Raw genomic sequence first — 22,321 nt, 5'->3', positions numbered from 1 at the left:
GCACTAGCCCTAAGTAGAGTTGCTAACCATTCCATTATGTCAATGAACTTGAATTGTTTGCTGGAGCAGTGAAGAACTCTAGATGATGACTAGAAGATGTTACTGGTACGGTAAGAGACACTGATACTGACGAGTGTAATGAGAATGATCCGGATATGACAGCAGAATTCTCGACAGAATTCTTGGAAAGGATCGATTCCAAAGATGAATCTTAGTTGTACGATATTTGTCTTTCTTTTTTATTAATTATTTACATGAAAAGATTGACTTGTGCTATCTTATATGTAGAACTGTAAATTTCAATTATTTCGTTCCAGTCGGTGAGGAAAACGGTAACTTAAATTATGACTCTGATAACTACGACCTGTGTGGAGAGTAGTAATTATGCCAAAATTGAAACGCTGTGCGTAAGTAAAATAGGCCACAAAAGGCAACGACTGGTACGGTTGCTCTTAATAAACACGAATACATGATCCAACGAATGACAAAATCATCTCAAAGCGCATTATCACGCTTTTGTTTTGACTCACATAAAAATCATTAAGCCATGCGCAGGTAAGAGAGCAACCAGATTATCAAAACAAACCATGATCAGCTGTGTATTTTCATGCAACAACAAAAAACCCACCTCTCCCGGCAATTCCAGTTTATGTCGTCATCAACCTCTCTCAGAGATAAACGTTTGGTTTCGCCAAAGCACCGAAAACTTTAGGCTCCCATTTCACGCGAGCTGCTGTCAGTTGCCAACGGAACCTATCCTCGCTAACATGTTTTCGGCGAAGTCTTTTGCGTTTCTTCTTTTTGTGCTGGCCATTGGTAAGTTTCCGAGTTTTGCTTTTGTTGATAATTTCCATCCATTCAGGAAATACCCAAGTCTCATCGAATGGATCGTTTCAGCAACGGCCTTCACTCTGCTGCCATGCGAGATACCGAATGAAGAAGCCACTGGCTACTGTATTCCACAGGAGGGTTGCCAGGCCTATCAAAAACTGGTCGCTAGCAATTCCCTGGATAATGAACAACAGACCTTCATCAACCATTTAAATTGTTCCAATACTGGGGTTTGTTGTCCTCTGACGGCCACAACGTATAAAAATCCCCGTGTGCTTGAGGCACCAAAACACGAGCGCGATTTAATCGAAAGCTGCGGAGTCGATGCATCTGGAGATCGGATTTTCGGTGGACAAGTCAGCAGGATTGACGAGTTTCCCTGGATGGCTCTGTTGTTCTACGAATCGAAACTAACTGGACAGATGCATCCGTCCTGTGGAGGCGTGCTCCTCACGAAGCGATGGATATTGACGGCAGCCCATTGTGTGACGGGGAAGAACTATCTGAACTTGGGACCACTGTGAGTTGCATTCGATCAATCTCGCCCATCGCACATCGCACAGATTGATTTCATTCATTTGTGCTTTTAGAAAATTTGTCCGCCTTGGGGAATATAATCTGGAAACGGACGAAGACTGCGATGCCTATGGTGACTGCAGTGAAAAGCCAATCGATTTGAATGTGGAGAAAACGATTGCCCATCCGGACTATGTGAGTAGCAGTTGGGATAAGTACAACGATTTGGCGCTGGTGAAGCTGGTGAAAGAAGCACCGTACACGGATTTCATTCGGCACATCTGTTTGCCGAGCTACTACAATTTGACGGAACCGCATAGTGATGCCGATATGAAGTTCGTGGCTGCCGGCTGGGGACGAACCGATTTTTGTGAGTATAAATATTCATTTTGAATTTTGGTAAACAATATCAGTTCTGGTTATGCTAATTCATGCTAATTCTAATAACCCTTTAAAAAAAATCAAACAAATAATGGTTCTCGATGCGGCAAAGTTATCGCTGTTTGACTTTGTTGCTGAAACAATTTCCATCGTTGCGATTAGAATCTCAGTAGTAGACCTAATGTAATTACAAACGTTCAGTTCGTGCAGATAGCCTAATCCTTGAACTGAGACGTGATTAGTTTGATAAGAAATTGACAAGCATTTTGAATGTTCATTAGCATTTCATAGTTTATTTTGTAAATTATCTGCCGGTTATGTCACTAATGAGTAATGCTTCAATATACATTCAACACTAACCAATATGATAAGACTGAAGTTGATGCGCCGTTACAAACACACAAACAACGAAAGCATTTTTTTTCCTTGATTTGTTTTTCGTCGATCTTGTTTTCCTTGCTGAGCACCAATGCTACCGACGCCAGAGAGGCAACTCCCACACCTGGATCCTACCTATTGACCCAGCAACTCATGAACCGGGGACCAAGGGTTTTACTTCCCTTCCGAAGCAAGGCGTGATCAAAGATGTTATGCCTCAGGCCTGCTGGGATTAGAGGTAATCACGCTTACCACTATACCACCGGCGCCGCTACAACGAAAGCATTATTCATCTATTTAAAATTACTACTAGTGATGACGATGATGATGATGATGACCAGATTAGCAAACAAAAACGAGCTGGTTACAGTTGCAGATATGAATTCTCTTAGCAATTTTTTAGTTACTTCACAGCGATATTATATCAAAAAAGTTACTTCACCGCGATTATCAAATCACAGTGATACTATATCAAAATAACGCATTTGTTTTTTCACATGTATAATGCATGTGAAAAAAAAAAAACAAATGCGTCCACCTCTTTGCTCACTCCTTTGGCCACCTCCTATATTCACAAGTCATTTTTGCGATCAAGAGTTCATGAATAATCAACACAGCATCCATTTACGCCTTATTAGAAACCCCGAAACCTGATGCTTTCATAATTTTCAGCAATGTCAGGAATGCTCACGAGCCCCCGACAGTCAGCCAGAAAATTTACTACTATTTAAAGGCAGCTGAGCTGTTCCACGCGACTCGCAAATCGTTGCGGATCGATGTTTTTAGAATTACTTGTAATTTTCCAGAGTTGTTTGATAATGTACAATAAGCCATTTTACACATGTGTTTTCTTAGTTTTGCACTGCGACCAATTTCAGAAAAGGGTGTTCGTGCAGGCGACTACTACTGCCTCTATCCTTAACATAAAATAGGTACTGTGCCTACCCATAGATGTCACCACTTGTCCCCGTATCATTGTTATAGCTTAGTATGTACTGTTCTTGTTATGTTACAGTAAATAAACGTCTGTAGTACGTTTACCTCCGCCATGGCAGGACGGTCAGTAAATCGATCGTAAATCATTATTTTCATCTATCACACAACGTACAAATTGGGTCCTATCCGTGCGCGATCAAAGGGCTTATATAAAAATGACACGTATATCTCCATACCGATTAGTTTTATAGAGATGATGTCTTCGAAAAAGTTATGTAGAAGTATTGTGCCTTTCTAGAAAAAAATATTCACTGAAAAAATAATTGTGCATTTTGGTTAACAAAATTAAAATTAACTATTATCTTAAACATCGCAAATCGCATTTTTTTTTTTAAATAATGAGCAGTGATTACCATCCCAACACCATCTGGCCTAACGACCAGGTGCCTGCAAGAACCCGCAGACCACGCCCAAGTAACCAAAAGTTCTGATAAAGGACTTTTTGTGGCTTAAGCAGCTTGGTTTAGGGTGGTCTATATAATTCTAATCAGCCTCATTTTTAACTCGTTATAAGAACTTGAAGGTTCCGGTACTATAATTGAAGAGCATTCTAAGCAGCTTCTGTTAATTCTAAAGTCAAGTCTTTATGAATGTTATTTCTAAAGGCAGGTATGTAGTGTATTGATTATCAGCATTAGTAGTAGAATTCTTCTGTTTGAAGAATTAAAACCAGTCCCTCTGCGTGAGAGCCCCAGCACGAACCGCTACATCATCTGAGATATATTAAAGTGAGTTTTTGTCCCGCCTTGTTGGAGTTTTCAGTGCCAGCTGACTGACTTGAATACGAAACACAACACCTTGATAAATTTGAAATTGGTGTTTGCCCGCAGGGTATTACAACACACTTGTAGCGCAGTGGTTAGCGTTCGTAAATCGCATGCCAAACACACGGGCGCAATCCAGGAAATTGTTCTTTATATTTTATGTTTGGATGGAATCTCGATGCACTGCATAAATAAAAGAATTATGATTTATCTGAGCCACTGATCATTTCATATTTACGTACATTAATTTTTGTTCCTAAAAAATACTTGTGCGGATTGCTTAATGTGGGCTATGACGGAGATTTTAAGAAATTTTCAAGTTGCTAAGAAATTCCGCAGGGAACTTTTAAGATACGTTAAAGTTAGTAATAAGTTCCGCTAGGAACTTGTTGGGAACTTTGTTGTGGCCATGTTTTCAGCTTTGCCTGAAGTTCCTAAGAAGTGGTTAGGCATGCTTTTTTGAACTTTTTTTGAACTTCGAGAGCCTGAAGTTCCTCGTGTGCTTTCTATAGCTTCCACAGTAGCCAGAGAGTGTGTTGGAACTTGAAAGTGGGTTTTATCGTTGAAAGCGGAACTTTTGGTTGCTAGGGAAGAAAGTACTGTCGGAACTTTATTTGAACTTTATGGAACTTGAAAGTACTGTCGGAACTTTATTTGAACTTTATGGAACTTGAAAGTTCTGTCGAAACTTTATTCGATCTTTATGGAACTTGGAAGTGAGTTTTATCGTTGAATGCGGAACTTTTGGTTACTTGGACGATGGCTCTACAAACAGGCTGACTGGACGGCTTTCCAAGCCGCAATCGAAACATTGTGTGAAAATACAGCTCCATCATCTATCGACAAGCTCATGGCAGCTATCGCTAGAGCAGCCACGACATCGATTCCCAAGACCAGCTCCAACCCCGCACACTGGGGCAGATCAGTGATTTTCTCGGAAAAAAATATTAACTTTTGAACAAAGCATCCAATCAGAATATTGTCTTCGGTAAAGTTGTTTGTATTAATTTAGCGCTTCTTTTGAATATATTAATTAGTTCGCAACTTGGTCGTAGAGATGGCGCGCGAATCTAACTTTTGAATTAAGCATCCTAGACGTATGGTGTTTTCAACAAAGTTTTTTATCTATTATAAGAAAAGTTGCAGAAGACATAAAACTTCCATAGCCTTTAGTTTCGGAGATATAGGGTATATTGAAAAATATGATGCCAAAATTCTTATTTGTTAACGTTTTGTATATTTTCATATGTTTGCTCTGGTTTCTGCATTTATTCCAACGAAAACAAACTAGGTGCAAATTTTCATTGCACTATTTGTGGAATTTATAGTGGTTTTAGTGAAATATTCTCGAAAAACATGATATTTTGCTTGTCATTTAGGTGGGTGGGATTCTCGTAGGGGCAGCTAAGGGCAGCTGGACTTTGTCTCTTTTGCTAGCTCATGTCATTGTCTAACATATACCAGAAAACTGAAGACATGATATTCGATGATTTTTTTAAATTTCACTTTATATATACCGATAAAAACATCCTTTACATTGAAATGAACTGTTTCACAAAATGGAAAACATTATATCTCCTATATCTCCGAAACTAAAGGTTATGGAAGTTTTATGTCTTCTGCAACTTTCCTTTATTTTAATAGATAAAAAACTTTGTTGAAAACACCATACGTCTAGGATTAATTAATTAACTTCAGAAGAAGCGCTAACGAATTAATTTATTCAGAAGAAGCGCTTAACTAAAACAAACAACTGTACCGAAGACAGTATTCTGATTGGATGCTTTGTTCAAAAGTTATTAATTTTTTCCGAGAAAATCACTGATCTGCCCCAGCGTGCGCCGCCAGCGTCGACCAGCTTGACACGTACATCCACTCACTGTCAGCGATAGACGACTATTATGCGGAATTTCGCCGTAAACACAACGTGACCAGTGACTCCATCTCTAACATCACCATTCCCGACGATTACACGGATTCCGCCATTTATCAACGCTTCGATCTCAGAGAGCTTGCCTATGGATCAAACTGTTGGAACTCCTCAACAAGGAGTGGCTTAGTAACTTCCTTCCGGGACAGTGGAGCCACAGCCTGGTTGTTTTCATCAAGAAGATCGGCAAATCCAGCAGATTGCTGGGGGATTTCCACCCAATCTTGCTCACTTGCTGCAGCTCCAAAATCATGGAGTGCATGATTAACCGTCGACTCATGAGCTCTCTGAACGATCGCAATCTTCTCGACGGCCGTCAACACGCGTTCCGTCTAGGGCACAGTACTAATATGTACTTTGGGTGGCTCGGTCCCCAAGTAACACATAAAACATCTTTTTGAAAAAGAATTAGAACGGCTTGTTGTATAAATGTATTATAAGAGATGCAGAAAACATCCCACGTTATATATGAGGTTTAAAAATGTTTTCTTCATACTTCTTTGATTCAACATTTTCCAAAATAGTTTTCTTTTGCTTTTATCTTTAAATGTTATTTGAACGTGCATCTTACAGTTTTAATACCACTATAAAACTTGTCGTATGCAAAATCAATCCAGATTGACGTAAACATTGACGGTGCCATTGAACCGGACTGTCATGCACATGCATTGATTGACAGTTTCTTATGAGGTATTCGGAAGTTTGTTATAAAGAAAGTTGAAAATACTTTTTTATGACATCTCATAAATTAATACAACTGAAAATGTGCAGGTTGTCTTATAAGGAGTTGAAAATACGTTTAAATAACATTCTGGCAATTAGATGTACGCTTTGCTATTAACAAAACGTCTTCATGATGGATCGAAGGCGTGTTGAACGAGAAAACAATTTTCATGCCATTGGCAAGAACATGATAGATACTTATAACAAACCTTTCATCAAGCGGTGTTGGTCTAGTTAGGTAGTAACAAGTCTACCCCGCCAAAGACCAGTGATCGCATCCCATGCTCAAGTTTTTTTTTATTGTTTTTTTTTTGTCGCTGGTTTTTATGATGTTTTCAAAACATGTTATAAGACCAGTATTTAGTTGTATAAGCTCCGCGTCTTGCGCTTTTTAGGTTATATAAATGTATTAAATGATGTATTTTAAAGTATTAGTGATTCTTTGCGTTAGTCATTACAAAGTATTTTCAACTTCTTTATGACAAGCCGTGTTGCTTGGGTCAGGCCCTCCACGACGCAATGAAAGATAACCCGAGTAGCACATTTCCATCACAATAAGTTGCAGTAGCTTGTTTATGACTGATATAAGTTTTATATAAGTTGCCAAAACCGATTTGTGACAAGTGTGCTACTAGGGAACTAGTATGTGTTGGAAATGTTGGTCATTTCAAAGACGTATAACTGGGCCTAGATGCCGAAGGTCATTCAACAATTAGCCAACTGGGGGCTAAAAGGTTACATCTTCCAATTCTCCAAAAAAAATCATCATCGACAACTACCGTTCGAGTACGTTCCACGAGGAGACGGGTGTACCCCAGAGGTCCATCCTTGCGGTCACCCTGTTCCTGGTCAGAATGTACGGAGTCTTCAGCAACCTACCAGCGGGGATCCTAATCTTCGTGTACGCCGACGACATAGTGCTTATGGTCGTTAAAAATACAATTAAAATCCTCCGCATTAAACTGTCCCCAGCCATCAACTACATTCGCGAACATGTGTGCTTTCGCGAACATGTGTGCCCACAGCCACTCATCCCTAACGTCACCGATCACCATCGGGTCTCAGATCATCCCGCAGTATAAAACCGTTAAGATTATGGGAGTTCGAATTGACCGCGGCCTTACGTTCGTACCCCCACTTCGATGAAGTAAAATATAACTGCCGGTCAAGATTGATCACCAGACGACACCCATTGCAAGTTGCGGCTTACCTGCCAGCCTATAGCTGGCAAGATTTACCCCGGCGGGGCGGCCTCGAGCAAGGGTACTTCCTCCAAAGACGTTCGAATTTGGGTGAAACAAAACAACAAAAATAAAATGCAATTTTAGACGTCTATTATGTATTATCTGTGTCCTCCTCCTCACTGTTAATGCTGATGTTCGGTGGGGTCCTTCAATGACAGTCTGGCGACGGTTCTGCTGCTACAAAGCACGGACTGTGCTGAGCGGTTTGCTTCTTTGGCTGCTTAGCAGCTGTCCTTAACACTTAGCGGGGGGATGAGCTGGACTCGTCTGTTGGAAACCCCCTCCCCCCCCCCACCCGGCGACCTTGGTGACGAATCACCGGATTGCCTACTCACCGTGGGAACCCCGGCAGACACCGTAGTGTTTGTTCCCAGGCGAACTCACCTCTGGTATCGCCTGCTGCGTCCTGCTTGACGATTAACTGCGGTGGCTCCGCCAATAGAACCAGTCTCGCCAGTCAGGACGGCAGGTGTCAGATAGATCCTTAACGATTAGCCAGGAAACGAATAGCTCGGCTTCCCACAATGGCGATCCGACACCCTTTTCACTGCACTACTAGAACAGTGTTTTATTTTCCGCAGCCACGGGGCCGGCTGTCACTCGCGGTACACAAAAGTTGTCGCTGGCGCTCGCGACACAGTCGATTTCCCAGCTAGAGTAGAACGATTTCAGCCTGAAACGGGGTAATTTGTCTCCGAATCCAAAACACGCGTTCACTCCACTGTGGCTCGGATACTTCTTCTTTCCACTCTGCCATTCTCGGACAATAACAAAAACCGCCATCGTTCTCCTGCAACCGCGCTCGACTGTTATGCTGATTTATGCTTTCGCCATATTTTGCAGCGGGAGTAGAAACAGGACCTAACTTTATTGAATACGTGAGACAACATGAAACGATAATTGTATCCTTAGCTAACTAAACTAACAATATAAAAATCTAAATAAAATGACATGCAAAATTTACAAATTAAAATTATTCACGAAGGCATAGTGGTGAGTATGTCACCAGCTGTGCAATGACAACAAAAACAAAGCATAACAAACATGGCACACGCTCGTGAGAAACACGGCAATATTACACTTGGCGATAAAACTGTACAAAATTGGACAAATTGTAACACGCAGGTTACACCATATAGCAATCGGCACCTCCGGACCCGAATCGCCAAAGCGATCATCGACACGCGGCTCACCCACGGGATCGAGTTAACCTGCATTACCAGAACAGCAGTCGTCGAGAAAATAACAGCCATCCGAACTACCTCCGGTATACTCTCGTCAACTCTGGGTTTGACAACATGCTTCGAGGGAGGAGTCCTTCCCTTCGATCGTCTCATCGCACTCACCATCTGCCGCCGAGCTGTCAGCATCCTGGAAAAATCTACTGAATCGAGCGACGGAGTGATCCTTCTAGAGGAGACAAATCAGCTCCACGGTTCACTGGATTGGAACCTGCCCAAAATTTCCATAGACCAAACAATTAAACATACCTTTAAGACAGGCTCTAACCCTCTCGCCTTTACCCAAGTACACAGGGACCTAATATACCGTCACTTCAACAACCATACGATCCGTTATTCCGTCGGCTCGATTGCACAAGGCAGAGCTGCCTACGTCACCATCACCCCACCGTCTAGCAAACCTATCGTTCTGTTCACGGTTTTCACCAGTGTGGTAGCCGCCCTTGACGTCGAGCACCCTACATACCCGTGGATCCAAGCCATCATCCGGTCCGACAATCCATCCAACATCACCGTTGCCTGGGTACCAGATCACTGCGGGATCCAGGGCAACGTCGAAGCTGACCACCTAGCAGGACGGCAAATGAGCAAATTTGACGAGAGAAGTTCCAGACCCGGATCTGAAAACCTGGCTATCCAAAATTACATCGGAGTCCTGGAGCCAGGGCTGGCCAACCGGTGGAAACTATCGATTTTAAGTTGGCTCACTACTTGACTAGCCTATTGGTCCCAAGCAAATCGATTAACGAACCCCTTCTTCTTCTTCTTCTTCTTATTCTTTCCTTTATTTAACGTCGGTCTCTGTTCTGCAATCTAATGCCAATTACCGACGGACATCGATTGCCATCCATTGACGGCAATCGAATGTGCAGGAAGGCAGCTTCCACACCTGCGTAGGATATCGCACCCATTCAAAAACACATGCGCCGGGACCAGCGGTTTTACTTCCCTTCCGAAGGAAGACGTGACCAGAGATTTTTATGCCTCAGAAAAATCCCACCGACCTCAGCTGGGAATTAACAAACCCCATTCTAGTCGAAATTCGAGTACTACACTATGTTTGGTTTGATTCGCTATGAAAATTTGACAGATAACATGAGGGGTTCGTGGATTTTCCTATGTTTCGAGAGGTGCATCGATTTACTTGGGACCGAAGAGAGTACCAGAGCTGAGCCAAAAAGTTGAGCACGTTTCTTCGGGACCTTCTGGTCTTAGAGTTACCTATATGGACTCCGAAACTTAAATTCCCGTTCCAGACTGTGTTGTGCACATTTTCAATCGGTTTATATGGAAGTAAATCAAAATTGTGTACACCGGAAGTTCTAATCGATTTGCCTAAATGTCATGATATTCAGTCTAAGCTGTTCAATTCATTCATTTGTATCATTTGAAAAACATGCAGTAGTTCAAAATTGAGAATTGAAGATTCAATAGCAAAGCTATGATGATATAGGATTTTACCAGTTGATAAGTTTGTTTGTTTTGATTGGATAGTTGATAAGAACAAAATAGGAAAGAAAAAACCAGGCAATACGTATTTGTCTCATAATCATGAAGCTATTCCGAAAAACATTATGGTTGACATTTCACTCAGATTTCAATACCTCTTATCTGTTTGCTTTTTAAAATAATAGTAAAAACTGGTTTGATTTTGACAGTTCAAATTGGTTCGAAAATTATTACGTCTTTGCCAGACCCAGGTTATAAATAACTCAGTAGTCTGAACAAGGAATTAGCAATGATTCATTAATAAGGTCCAGTAAGATGTGGCCAATGACATGAAAGCAATGTCAGGAAATTTAGTAACGTTTAACTCTATTTAAACTTGCAGGAATGCTGTTACATAAAATAAATGCTCATGTGCCAAACACCTGCGATAATTTCCTCCAAATTGACGTCAATGAAGCTGTCGATTTAATCACACACTGTTCAAGAATGGCTTTGCATAACTTCTCGAGCAAAGTCTGAGATCAAACTGAAATCTAAATTTGATGTTGTGATTTCGCTGATAATGATTACTCAGGTTGCTGTCGTTTTGGTCGTTTTAACGGTTAAAATATCAAAATTGAGAGCAAAAAAATCTTCTTGTGACATCACATTGAAAACTATTTCTGCTATCAGTGAGAGCAAACTGAAAACCAAATTTGATATCCATTTTTCCTGTTGATAGCAAAACAAGTATTCAATTTGATGTTATGCTAAGGCAATGAAAACAAACCCGCAACAACATATTTCTGGAGAGCAAATGGACAGCAAAATGAAAACAAAATTAGGTATTAAATTTGTCAATTGCCTAAACTGAAATCAAATTATGATTTCAGTTTGATGTTGATATCAAAACTTGATTTCAATTTGCTGTCATTTTGATGCTGTACTTTGCTCGGGTTTACACTATCACTGTAGTGGCAATGACGTTTTCAAGTGCATCACGAGATGGGGCTCACCTGCTATCGAGTTGATTTTCCAAAATCTGCTCATCTAAGCCAGATCTATCGATGAGCCTAGGCCTGTCACCGCTTGGGTTAGAGTGAGGCATAATGCATGGTATTAATATAGGGCAGCTTTATGAAATATGTTGCGGAGTAAATGGTAACTAGATGAGGAGGGATGAGTGTTCTAGGTCACCGATTCCTTAACTGCCGTTAAACGCATAAATGTCCCATGTTCTATGAAATCCTTATTCACTGTGGAACAACTATGCATGGGTCATTCCGCGCCAAGCATCCGAGCCCTTTAACATTGCCTTATGGTTCAATTCGTCATCAACTGATCAAATAAAGAATGATATTTATTTTAAAATTGGCTGTAAAACAAACAGCGCTCAGAGGACAACAATTTAAGAATAGCATGACTTGCAAATGTTTAAAATTAGATTGTTTACATTTCCATATTGAATAGCCATGAACAGCCATTCCATCATGGATACAAAAATCGTTTGTTGGTAGAGGAAACTTCCTCCACCCCGAAATAGACAATTTTCGGTTTCTCCGCTTTACCAATGTTCGTAGTAGGTATCTCTGATAGCGATGGCTATGGTTTCACCTCGTTTGTCAACTTAGGTCACCAAATGACGTTCGATAGAACTATTTACATCATCGTGTTTATAGATACTATAGATTCCATAGATAAGCGGAGGCAAAGTATAATGTAGCCAAACGAACTGTCAGTTAGTGAAGCCAAACGAGCATGACGTCATCATGGTGTTGTTTGACGGAGAAGTACTGCAATATTATGAGCACATTCTTGTATCACAGTTCCTAATATTTTTGAAATAAAAAAAAAACTGTGAAGCTCTCGGATCAGTTTTATGGATTGACCATTTCACGGATGTTGACGATCTTTCAGAGGACGGTCCCATCTGGATCCATTTTTAAGTCATGACGCAAAATTCTTTCTTAAATCGCAGTTCAAAGTATTTAAAAATGAACTGCAGAGCTCTAGGATCAGTTTCACAGATTTACCAATTCATTGTTGTTCCGGATCTTTTGGAGGACCGTCCCATGGCCATCCGGGTTCATGTTTATGACAAGACCCTAAATTCTATCTTTTATCACAGTTCCAAGAGTTTTCTAAAAAAAACGGGTTTTTTTCACAGTTTCATGGATGAACTACTTCTACGAATCTTCCAGATCTTCCGTCCAATGGCCATCCATGGCCATGGTCCATGTTTACGTCACGACCCCAAATTCATTCATGTTTTCGAAAAAAAAAACCGTGGAGCTGTAGAATCAGTATCATGGATGGACCACTTTTACTGATCTTCGGGAGAACGGTCGCATGGTAGTCGAGTCCATGCTTATGTTACGACCCCAAATTATTTTTTATAACACAGTCCCACGTGTTTTTGAAAAAAAAAACCGTGGAACTCTCGGATCAGTTTTATGGATTGACCATTTCACGGATGTTCTTCCAGACGACGCTCCCATGGCCATCCAGGTTCATGATTATGTCATGACCTAAAATTCTTTCTTATATCACAGTTCCAAATTCTTCCGAAAAAACCGTGGAGCTCTAGGACCACTTGTGTGGATTGACCATTTTTAAAGATTTTCCAGATCTTCCGGAGGTCCGATGGCCTTCTAGGTACATGTTTATGTTACAACTCCCAATTAATTTATATATAACAGTGTCAAGTATTTTCGAAAAACCACAGAGCTCTATGATCAGTTCCATGAATTGACCACTTTTACGAATATTCCGGATCTTCCGGTTGATGGTCCCATGGCCACCCAGAACCATTGATCACGCCTTCCTTCGGATGGGAAGTAAAGCCGTTGGTCCCCGGTTCATGAGTTGATGGGTCGATAGGTAGGGTCCAGGTGTGGGAGCTGCCTTCCTGGCACGTCGGTAGCATTGGTGCTCAGCACGGAAAACAAGATCGACGGAAAAAACAAACCAAAGGAAAAAAAAAAAAAAAACCCAGAACCATGTTTATGCCACGACTCAAATTCTTTCTTATATCACAGTTTCTAATGTTTTCGAAAAAAAAAAACGCGGAGCTCTAGGATCAGCTTCGTGGATTGACAACTTTTACGGATATTACGGATCTTTCGAGGACCGTTCCGTTGTCTCCTGGATCCATATGTAGGAACCAAGACTGTATTCTGGCTAATTATGAACATTTGTGTCCAATAATCTAAATTATAGATCTTAAGCCAATTGCAAAACCCATTAACACGTGTAACGACTCTTTTCACTTTAAAAAAAGTAGGCAACCCTATTTCAATCTTGTTACCAGGCATGGAAAATCATTTACATTCATTTCATGCATTCATTTACATTCATTTGCCTCTAACTTTTTTCATCAACAGCATGAATGCACGAAATGAATGCAAATGATTTTCCATGCCTGCTTGTTATGATCAAAAATATCTACAGCCTCTAGGAATTCTAGAGGTACCTACCACACATTTTTAAATTCATCAAGAAATGGCTAAAGGTGCCGCCACACGGAGGCTATTTCTAGTATATAGCGAGCTATGTAATAGAAAACTATATTATAGCCCATAGGAACACCTAAACTATGACGTGATAGCTCATAGTTATGACTTGCAAGTTATAGTTTAGAGCTATGACATAGAGCCAGATTCATTGTCGTGTGTACACTCTAGCGATAGTTTCTATATCATAGTTGCAAGCTATAAACTATTCCATCAAGCCGGAATAGTTCATAGTATATTGGTCATAGTTTTTTGACAGCAGTCTGTGCGCGGTGTTTTTGTTTTTGTTTATGAAACCACTCATAGACATCTTATCCTTATCTTAAATAATGAATTCGGAATTGTGTTCGGAATATGGATTCTGGAGACTAGGGGATGGTCCACCGGAAGATCCCGAACATCCGGAAAAGTGCTAAATTCATGAAACTGATCGTAGAGCTCCACGGTTTTTTTTAGAAACCACTCATAGACGTATTATCACAATAAATTCGGAGTTGTGACCAGAAAATTTATACTGGGGACCACGGGATGGTCCACTTATAGATCCGGAACATTCGTAAAAGTGGACAATTCATGAAACTGATCGTAGAGCTCTACGGATTTTTAGAAATCACCCATAAACGTTTTATCACCACAGACAAACAGACGTAACTCCTTGAAAAAGTTTTTCTTGAAAACATAGTATCTCAAAACATTGGACCTCAGTAACGCGTCTCTCCCCACGTAGCATTTCTTGTTTTATTGCACTCTATTAGTGGTTATTGAGATCAATTTTATAAAACCGTCAATAAAATTAATAGCTCCAGCACAACCTTTTGATAACCGCTATAAGATCGTCTTACAGCTTAGTGGACCGCTCTTGATAAGGTTTATAAAGCATGTTTGAGAATCATAATAAAGTTGTCTTAAAACCTTTTGTCATAAAGCCTCATACTCTACAAAAGGTTCTCATAGCCTCTTTAAGAGCAATATTGTATCCAAGCAGCTTTATTACGCTTTGGTGGAAATCAGTTATAAATCCAATTTAATTTTTATTGCATCAAAGCAACCGCCATAAATAAGCTTGTAGTTGTTCTGTTCTCCTGAAACTTTTTTTTTTCCAAATGGAAATCTTTAGCGGTAAAAATAGGTTTGAGTGTTGGTGTCAAGATCACCATGCAATCAATTTTGTCTCATGGCGGCATAAGTGAAAATCTTAAAGAAAATAAATGTCTTTTTAGAAGTTCCAAAACATATGCGCTTGAAATGTTATCGTGTATATTGGGATAATATGAGCGTTAAATAAATGCGCCTCCAAAATAATTCAAGTTAACAAAAAAGATTGTTTCAGAAATCAAATGAACTTGATGGAATCACCTTAATTTTACAGAAAATAGATCTCAATACATAAATTCATACCAATGCTAGATTTTATTTGTTTTTTTTTTTGATTTTTAATTTTTTTTAAATAATTGTTTCATGGCCAACTAGTTTTATTGCGCTTACTTATAAAGCAATAAAAGGATTTATTTTTGGGTTTTATAAGGGTAATTCACATTGCTTTTTTTTATACTTCAAAGCAATCATAAAACCTTTCATAGGTGAAAATAGCATAGGCATCAGTTGGTTTTTTCATTAGCTTTATAGGGGTTGTGTAGATAGCTATAAGAATGTTTCATGACTTGCATTGTATATGACCGTCATAAAGCAGTAGGTAATGGTTGCAGCTGCAATAAAACCTTTATAAATTTTGAATATAGCCAAGCAGTTCTAGATTTGTTGCTTGGGTCGGGCTTCTCGCGGAAAACAAGCTTGCTCGCAAACTCGTAAAGAATATTGCATAAAACTTCTATGGAATATATAGAAACGTAAAAATGATCCGATGCCAGCGCTCTGCGGTGTGTAGTTCGCGGAACTGATAATATTCAAATCAACCATTAAATGCGTGAACGAAGATACACAATGAAGAGTTACGTCTGTTTGTCTGTGTTATCACAATCAAATCGGAATTTTGACCAGAAAATTTATAATGGGAACAACGGGATGGTCCACTAAAAGATCTGGAACATCTGTAAAAGTGGTCAATCCATGAAAATGATCCTGGAGCTCCGTGTTTTTTTAAACCACTCATAAATTAATATGAATAATAACTCAATAAGACTGTATTTTTAAATGGCTTATTGGTTCAATTTAAACGTTAACTTGTAACTCCAAAGAAGTTAAGAGAAAGAAATAAAAGAATTCCTTAATTTTTTTAAATAGAACCTAGAAGTTATTAAACACTTTAATACCACCTAGAAATCATCCATGATAATAAATTGTAAAATAATGTCTATGAGCAGTTCTAAAAAGCCATAGAGTGGTGAGATCAGTTTTCTTGAACGATCCACTTTAACGGATGTCCCGTATATTCTGGAAGACCATCCAATGGACCCTGGGGTCCATTTTCCAGTCACAACTCCGAGTTTATTCTGAAGACACGTCTATTATCTTTCAGAGGAGCGTCTATGATGTGCATGAGAAACATTCATAGTCTCCAGGGTTTATTTTCCGATAATAACTCCGAATTCATAATTATAAGGGTTTTCGAATAATACGGAGTTTTTTTTTCTTGATTGGTTTTCCGTCGATCTTGTGGATCTTGGTGAATTGGATACACAAACTTTTGTTATTATTTGAGATAGACCAATGAAATGTTCTAAAAAGTTGTAGAACAATCAATTCAAAGGATTTTTGTTAAATACACCAAATTTATATCTCTTATGGTTCATGAGTTAATTTTTTTAACAATCTGGTTAGGGTGTCCTCTAAAAAACAGATTTAGTTGAATAACTTTTCATACGTTCATTTCTCGTAAAAACGTTGTTTTGGACACATTTAGAACTTATGATGACGCATATTGATGACGCAACCATGTTGCTATTTTTTTTTATTAGAAAGTTAATGCAGATATTCTTCGATTTATTTTATTAATTGTCAATATCTCTAAAAGGAGCAAACCGATTTTCAAACTTTTGATTTCTTTTGAAAGATCGTGTTTTTATTCATTTGGTGAGAAAACAGTGAGAGCGAATAATTTTAAAAAGTCAAAATTTTCACTAAAATCTTGCCATAACTTTTTCAAATAAAGAAGATGTCAACTAAGTTGCTTCAGCAAAAATATGCGTCATAAAAATATTTAAAACAAAGCTTCTACGAACCTCTAAAATTATATTTAAAGAAAGCCGATTTTCTAGGGGCACCCTAACCTGCTTGCTTAAATTAATCATAAGTAATGAACCATAAGAGATAGAAATTTGATGTCTTAAGCAATTGATTGTTCTACAACTTTTTAAAACACTGCATTGGTCTAACTCAAATATTAAAAAAGTTTGTATTTTCAATTCACCAATTTTATGGACCACCCTAATTTCAGTAACATAAAAAGATTGGACAAAAAATACAAATAAATCTTCAACAAGACACCATAAACCTAAAAGTGATGGTTTGGGCGCAAATATTTTTGTCTTCCTAAATACGGCTTGGGGACCTTTGTGCATTGGTCCCCAGGGTAAAATTTCTTGTCATAGCTCCAAATTGATTCTGATAAGATGCCAATGACTGGTTTTGTATTTCATGAACCCAAGAGTCAATTTTCCGATCACAACTCCGAATTCATATTAATAAGATGTCAATGAATGGCTTTGAAACGAACGTAGAATTCTAGGATAAGTTTCATGAATTGACAACTTTTACGGATGTTCTAAATTTTGCGGTGGTCCATCCCGTGGTCACCAGTGTCTATATTCTGGTCACAATTTTGAATTAATTCTGATAAGGCGTCTATGAGTGGTTTTGAAAAAAACGCGGAGCTCTAAGATCAGTTTCATAAATTGACCACTTTTACGGATGTTTCGGATATTTTAGTGGACCACCTCGTGATTTCCAGTGACCAAATTCCGGTCATAACTCCACATTATGATAAGACTTCTATGAGAGGCGTCGAAAAAAACCGTGGATGTTGAGGATCAGTACATGAATTTACCACTTTTACGGATGTTCCGTGGTCTCCAGGGTCTATGTTCCGGTCACAACTTCGAATTAATTCGTCAATTTGTAGAGATAACTTTCTGATGTCTTTAATGAAATTGTTAAGCAGATAGTTGACCACCTTTTGGGAAGAGTCAGTTTCTGGTAAGTCACAAGACTGGTCCTGTGGAAGATCCGGAACATCCGTAAAAGTGGTCAATTCATGAAACTGATCCTAGTAGGCCTATTCTGTACGGCGTGTGAGGTGGACTGACATGCTTTCACCGGTGAGGTGACAATTGTCAGCTCGGGTGAAGTCACTCTCCATTTGATTTGCACGGAGACTCACCTCATCCGAGGTAAAAATTATCACTTCACCATCACTTCACTGTCACTTCACCTCACTATTGGTTACCAGGTGAATCTTTGTCATTGACAAAAAAATGAATGAGATTTTGACGAAGGGGTTTTTGAGGATCATGTCTATCAATCAATTGAGGATCAATTTTGTCAATATCGCACGAAAGTCTGTCAACGACAATAACAAATCTCAGCACTGCCAGGAAGTTATCTCTTCAAATTACCCTACAATAAGAGTTTGTCCCCAATTAGCTCTAATCCCAAATATTTTTACTTTCTGCAATTCTTTTTTTTTTTATGATGCGCCCGGATCATTAAGCGGACAAAAATACACAAAAATTCAATCGTGTGTACACTCGAAAATTCTATTTTATAGCACTACTTCATAGTTTTCTACTACATAGGTACTATTACGTTATAGCTCATAGTTTTTGATAATGGATTCCCAAATCTCATAGAACTATGATATAGAAATCTAAATCGGCTATGTCATAGAGAACTATAACATAAATATCATGCGCCGTGTGGCGGCACCTTAAGTTATGCCGAGTTATATCAAGAAATGGCTTGCCGTTACACGCTTTTCGGAGGCTTCGTAGTCGGCGTAGCGTTTTTTACCCACCGTATTCGGAGTGTTAAGTGCTCCGAGACTGAAAAGTTCAGTGCTCGACGACAAATACGTTTGATTGAGCTATATTTCGCGCCTTGTTATGACTAATGTGTATGTCACTCTCAGATTTACATGATTTTTGCTAAATGTGTACTACTATTGTGGGTGTGGGTGTAAATTGGGTGGTTTATTCTAGAAAAAAACGTACCGGTTCTGCGGATGGCTGATGCTGAAGATGGACGGCTTCGACGACGTTGGGCGAACGCTCGCTGCTGTACGGTGGACTCACTGCGCTACGAGTTTTGCCAGATTCGGTGTGGCGATCGTGGTCAAACTTGGCTGAGTCTTCTCTCATTGGCTTACCGGCCCAGGCAAGGCCAGAGTGACTAGAGTGACGAGAGGGGAACGTCTCTTTGGTGGTTAGGGAGGGTTCCAGAGACAAATTCCTTCTATCCGAATGTTTTCGGTCTGACTTGAGGAAGGCTAGTTCCCTTACTTTTCGACCTAGCTAAGCCGGATCACGTGTATGTCGGTTGATCTTGTCAACGGACAAAATAGCAGTGTCTGCCAAAACAGTTTGTCAGTAAACCAATTACCTGAATTGAACTGTGGTGCAGCAAATCGTCACACTCGAATTCAATATTACCACTCACTACTAATTGTTTGACTATTTTAAGCACTTTAACTTTTCGACACCTTTCACACGCGAACGCCTGGATAGTTATGATGAGGAATGGCGGATCGTTCGTGGGCTATCTGACCTCTGTCAGATCGCCCATTAGATTCTGCACAACTTTCTTCTTAACTTTTCGTTGCGCTGCAGACCAAATTTTCTTGTAGCAATCAACAGAGCTTGCTTCTCTCCTATCTTTCTTAAGATGCCGTTTAATTATTGCCCACACTAAAAAAAATTGTCATATAAATTTCACTGGAAAAAACACGTAACCTTCAGATATTAAAAATTGTCTGTAAAGTACATGACGTTAATAAAATTTATTACAAATCGTATTAAAAGCAATGTAATACGCTTTGAAACTTAGATGAATTTCATGTAAGATAATTTCACTTAGATTGTACGTGAATTTATAGTGTGAAAATTTCTGAGTGGTGATGGCACAAACAAAAACTAACATGGCGTCCAAGCGGTGCATTGCTGACGAGTTGTTGCTGCATTCAGAAAACTTCATAGTAAGGGCTGTTCATTAAAGAAAGTGGACTCCTGTTTTTCAATAGTTTAGGGTTAAAACGTAACGATAAATTGTGAATTTTCGCTCAGTGTGTAAAAACATTGTTGATTTTGACAACACACCTGAAAAATAAAAATAATAGGGTGAGAAATTTTGAACGATGGGTCGGATCAGCTTATCAACTCGCAGATTAATTCTGCACAAATGGTTTTCCGAAAAGTTGTCACAACGATCACACAAAATGCTCTCCAGAGTTGTAATCTAGTAACCAAATTTGGAAGCAGGGGTGCAAGTGACTTTGATCGATTCTCTTCATCGACTTTCTGTTTCGTTAATAACTCGACGGCAAACACATTCATTGATACGTTTGTTATTCTGGATGCTAGAAGAGTACAGCAGAAATAGTGCGAAATAGGTAAGTGAAGCCATGGTCATCAAAAGAGGAAATCGATCTGCTTCTAAGCCCCTTAATTCAGTCGTCGTCATAGCAATGAAAACTAGTACACTTGATGGTTGCAATTTTGCTGTTAGGTATTTTCGAAGGACCACCAAAAAATATGAAATTACACTATTTTTTAGGGATGCCTCAAAGTCCAATTATTCGATTAACGATTGATCCCAATGATTTTTCCATTTATTCGATTATATGTTTATCGAATTATTAATTATTCGAGCGTGTAACCGACATCCCATCTTATTTATCTTCATTTGATTTAGCACAGTAGAGAAAATAAATAAAAGTACTAATTTTTCTGAACAGGCATAGAGAAGATCAACAGGATCATAAATTCGCCGAAAAAAGTGTTAAGGTGATACGGCACGTCATGCAACAATGGCTGTCCTCACAATCATTAAATAAACGTGTTTTGGTATGCGCACGAATGACATCTTCCTACAAAATAGTAAATTACTAATTACATACCTTAAAAAATGTGCCCATGTAAGATACCTATGTTTTACATCCTTACAACCCTTATTAAAAATAAGTCCGGAAAAATTTACAATTTTTTAATGGAAAATGACATCTTAGGTAGAAACCAACATATTAGCATAGTTCATGTCCCACCGATTTGCTATTTGGCGTGGCAATGCTCTATAAAATGTTTATCCGAATTAGTTCTACATTCTACGATAAATCATCGAATTTTCTCCTCACTTGCAGACAACACCGCCATCAGTGAGCCGAGCAAGATCAAGCTCAAAGTCAGCCTACCCCATGTGGACCGAGAGCAGTGCCGCTCGATCTACGCCGAGCACACGATTCGCATAACAAACAGCCAAATCTGCGCCGGTGGCCGGAAAGCCCAGGACACCTGCCGGGGAGACAGTGGTTCTCCGTTGATGTTCTACAGCCACCAGTATGTACGCTGGTTCGCCTACGGCATCGTCAGTCGAGGACCGTCGCAATGTGGCACCGAAGGGGTTCCCAGCATCTACACGAACATGTTCAAATACGACGACTGGGTCAAGAGTACTATTTCTGGCAATTGAGAGAACGAAAATCGAAAGAGGGTTTTCAATAAAAGAAAAAAAGATTTAAATTAAGACGTTTCCGTTGTTAATCCTTTTTCTCGGGACGGGATTAATCCTTTATTTTACCCCCTGTTTACACGTCAAGGTCTGTTGCGACCTCATAGAAAGCAGTACCTATATAGGAAAACAAGGTCAATCAAAGAAGCAAACTCTGGTGCTGTTGGGGTTCCTGCTGAGACAGCCGACAATAATGGGACCAGCGAGCCTAATGCTCTATTGTATGTAATAAGAAACTGAAAGAAGAAACAGTAGCGAAAGGCACATGACCATTGTTATAACAAGGTTGAACATGGCACGGTTCGATTCAAGTGCGTTTCGTCTCTTCTCTCTCTCTTATCGGAAATAGGTTAAATCTTGGTTGGTGGTCTCGTCTTCGGCAGTCCTTGTCGTCAAGGACCACCACCGACCGTTGTACGGATATTTCACGTATGACCTATGTAGCAGAGAGCAGCATGACGGTTCGTTGTCACCCATGGGAACAGCACGTGGCCACCGAAGGCCTTGTTGCAGACCAATTTATTGCTTGGACCTTTCCCCAGTTGTAAATGGGAAATTGATTGGAAAAGAAGTCTCTCAACGTACACACAGTATCGTTTGAAGAGTAGAAACGTAACGCACGACACCATCATGCCGTGGGTGTGGGAAATGGACGCGTACCGACCATGTCCAGGTCAGGTAACCAAGGGTGACCAAAGAGCCA

At 39.6% G+C, this 22,321-nt stretch overlaps 1 protein-coding gene across 1 annotated transcript; it reads left to right on the top strand.

Moving 5' to 3' along the window:
• Window positions 1–532: 532 nt before the first annotated feature.
• LOC135696843 (CLIP domain-containing serine protease B8) lies at window positions 533–21,594 on the top strand. The gene is made up of 5 exons (XM_065216374.1): window positions 533–555; window positions 647–816; window positions 898–1,351; window positions 1,422–1,717; window positions 21,251–21,594. Exons 1-5 carry the CDS (start codon window positions 548–550, stop codon window positions 21,577–21,579), a joined length of 1,257 nt encoding a protein of 418 aa, XP_065072446.1. The 5' UTR covers window positions 533–547; the 3' UTR covers window positions 21,580–21,594.
• Window positions 21,595–22,321: the final 727 nt, after the last annotated feature.

Source organism: Ochlerotatus camptorhynchus, unplaced genomic scaffold, assembly GCF_037179485.1.
Source record: "Ochlerotatus camptorhynchus isolate MF236.1 unplaced genomic scaffold, CSIRO-AGI_Acam_v1.1 ptg000062l, whole genome shotgun sequence".
Classification (NCBI taxonomy): Eukaryota; Metazoa; Arthropoda; class Insecta; order Diptera; family Culicidae; genus Ochlerotatus; species Ochlerotatus camptorhynchus.
The sequence above is the reverse complement of the archived record's forward strand: the minus strand, read 5'-3'. Positions and strand labels throughout refer to the sequence as shown.

Coding starts and splice junctions, on each gene's coding strand:
- LOC135696843 (XM_065216374.1), top strand. Junction 1,352..1,421: donor TATCTGAACTTGGGACCACT/GTGAGTTGCATT, acceptor TTGTGCTTTTAG/AAAATTTGTCCGCCTTGGGG. Junction 1,718..21,250: donor CTGGGGACGAACCGATTTTT/GTGAGTATAAAT, acceptor CCTCACTTGCAG/ACAACACCGCCATCAGTGAG.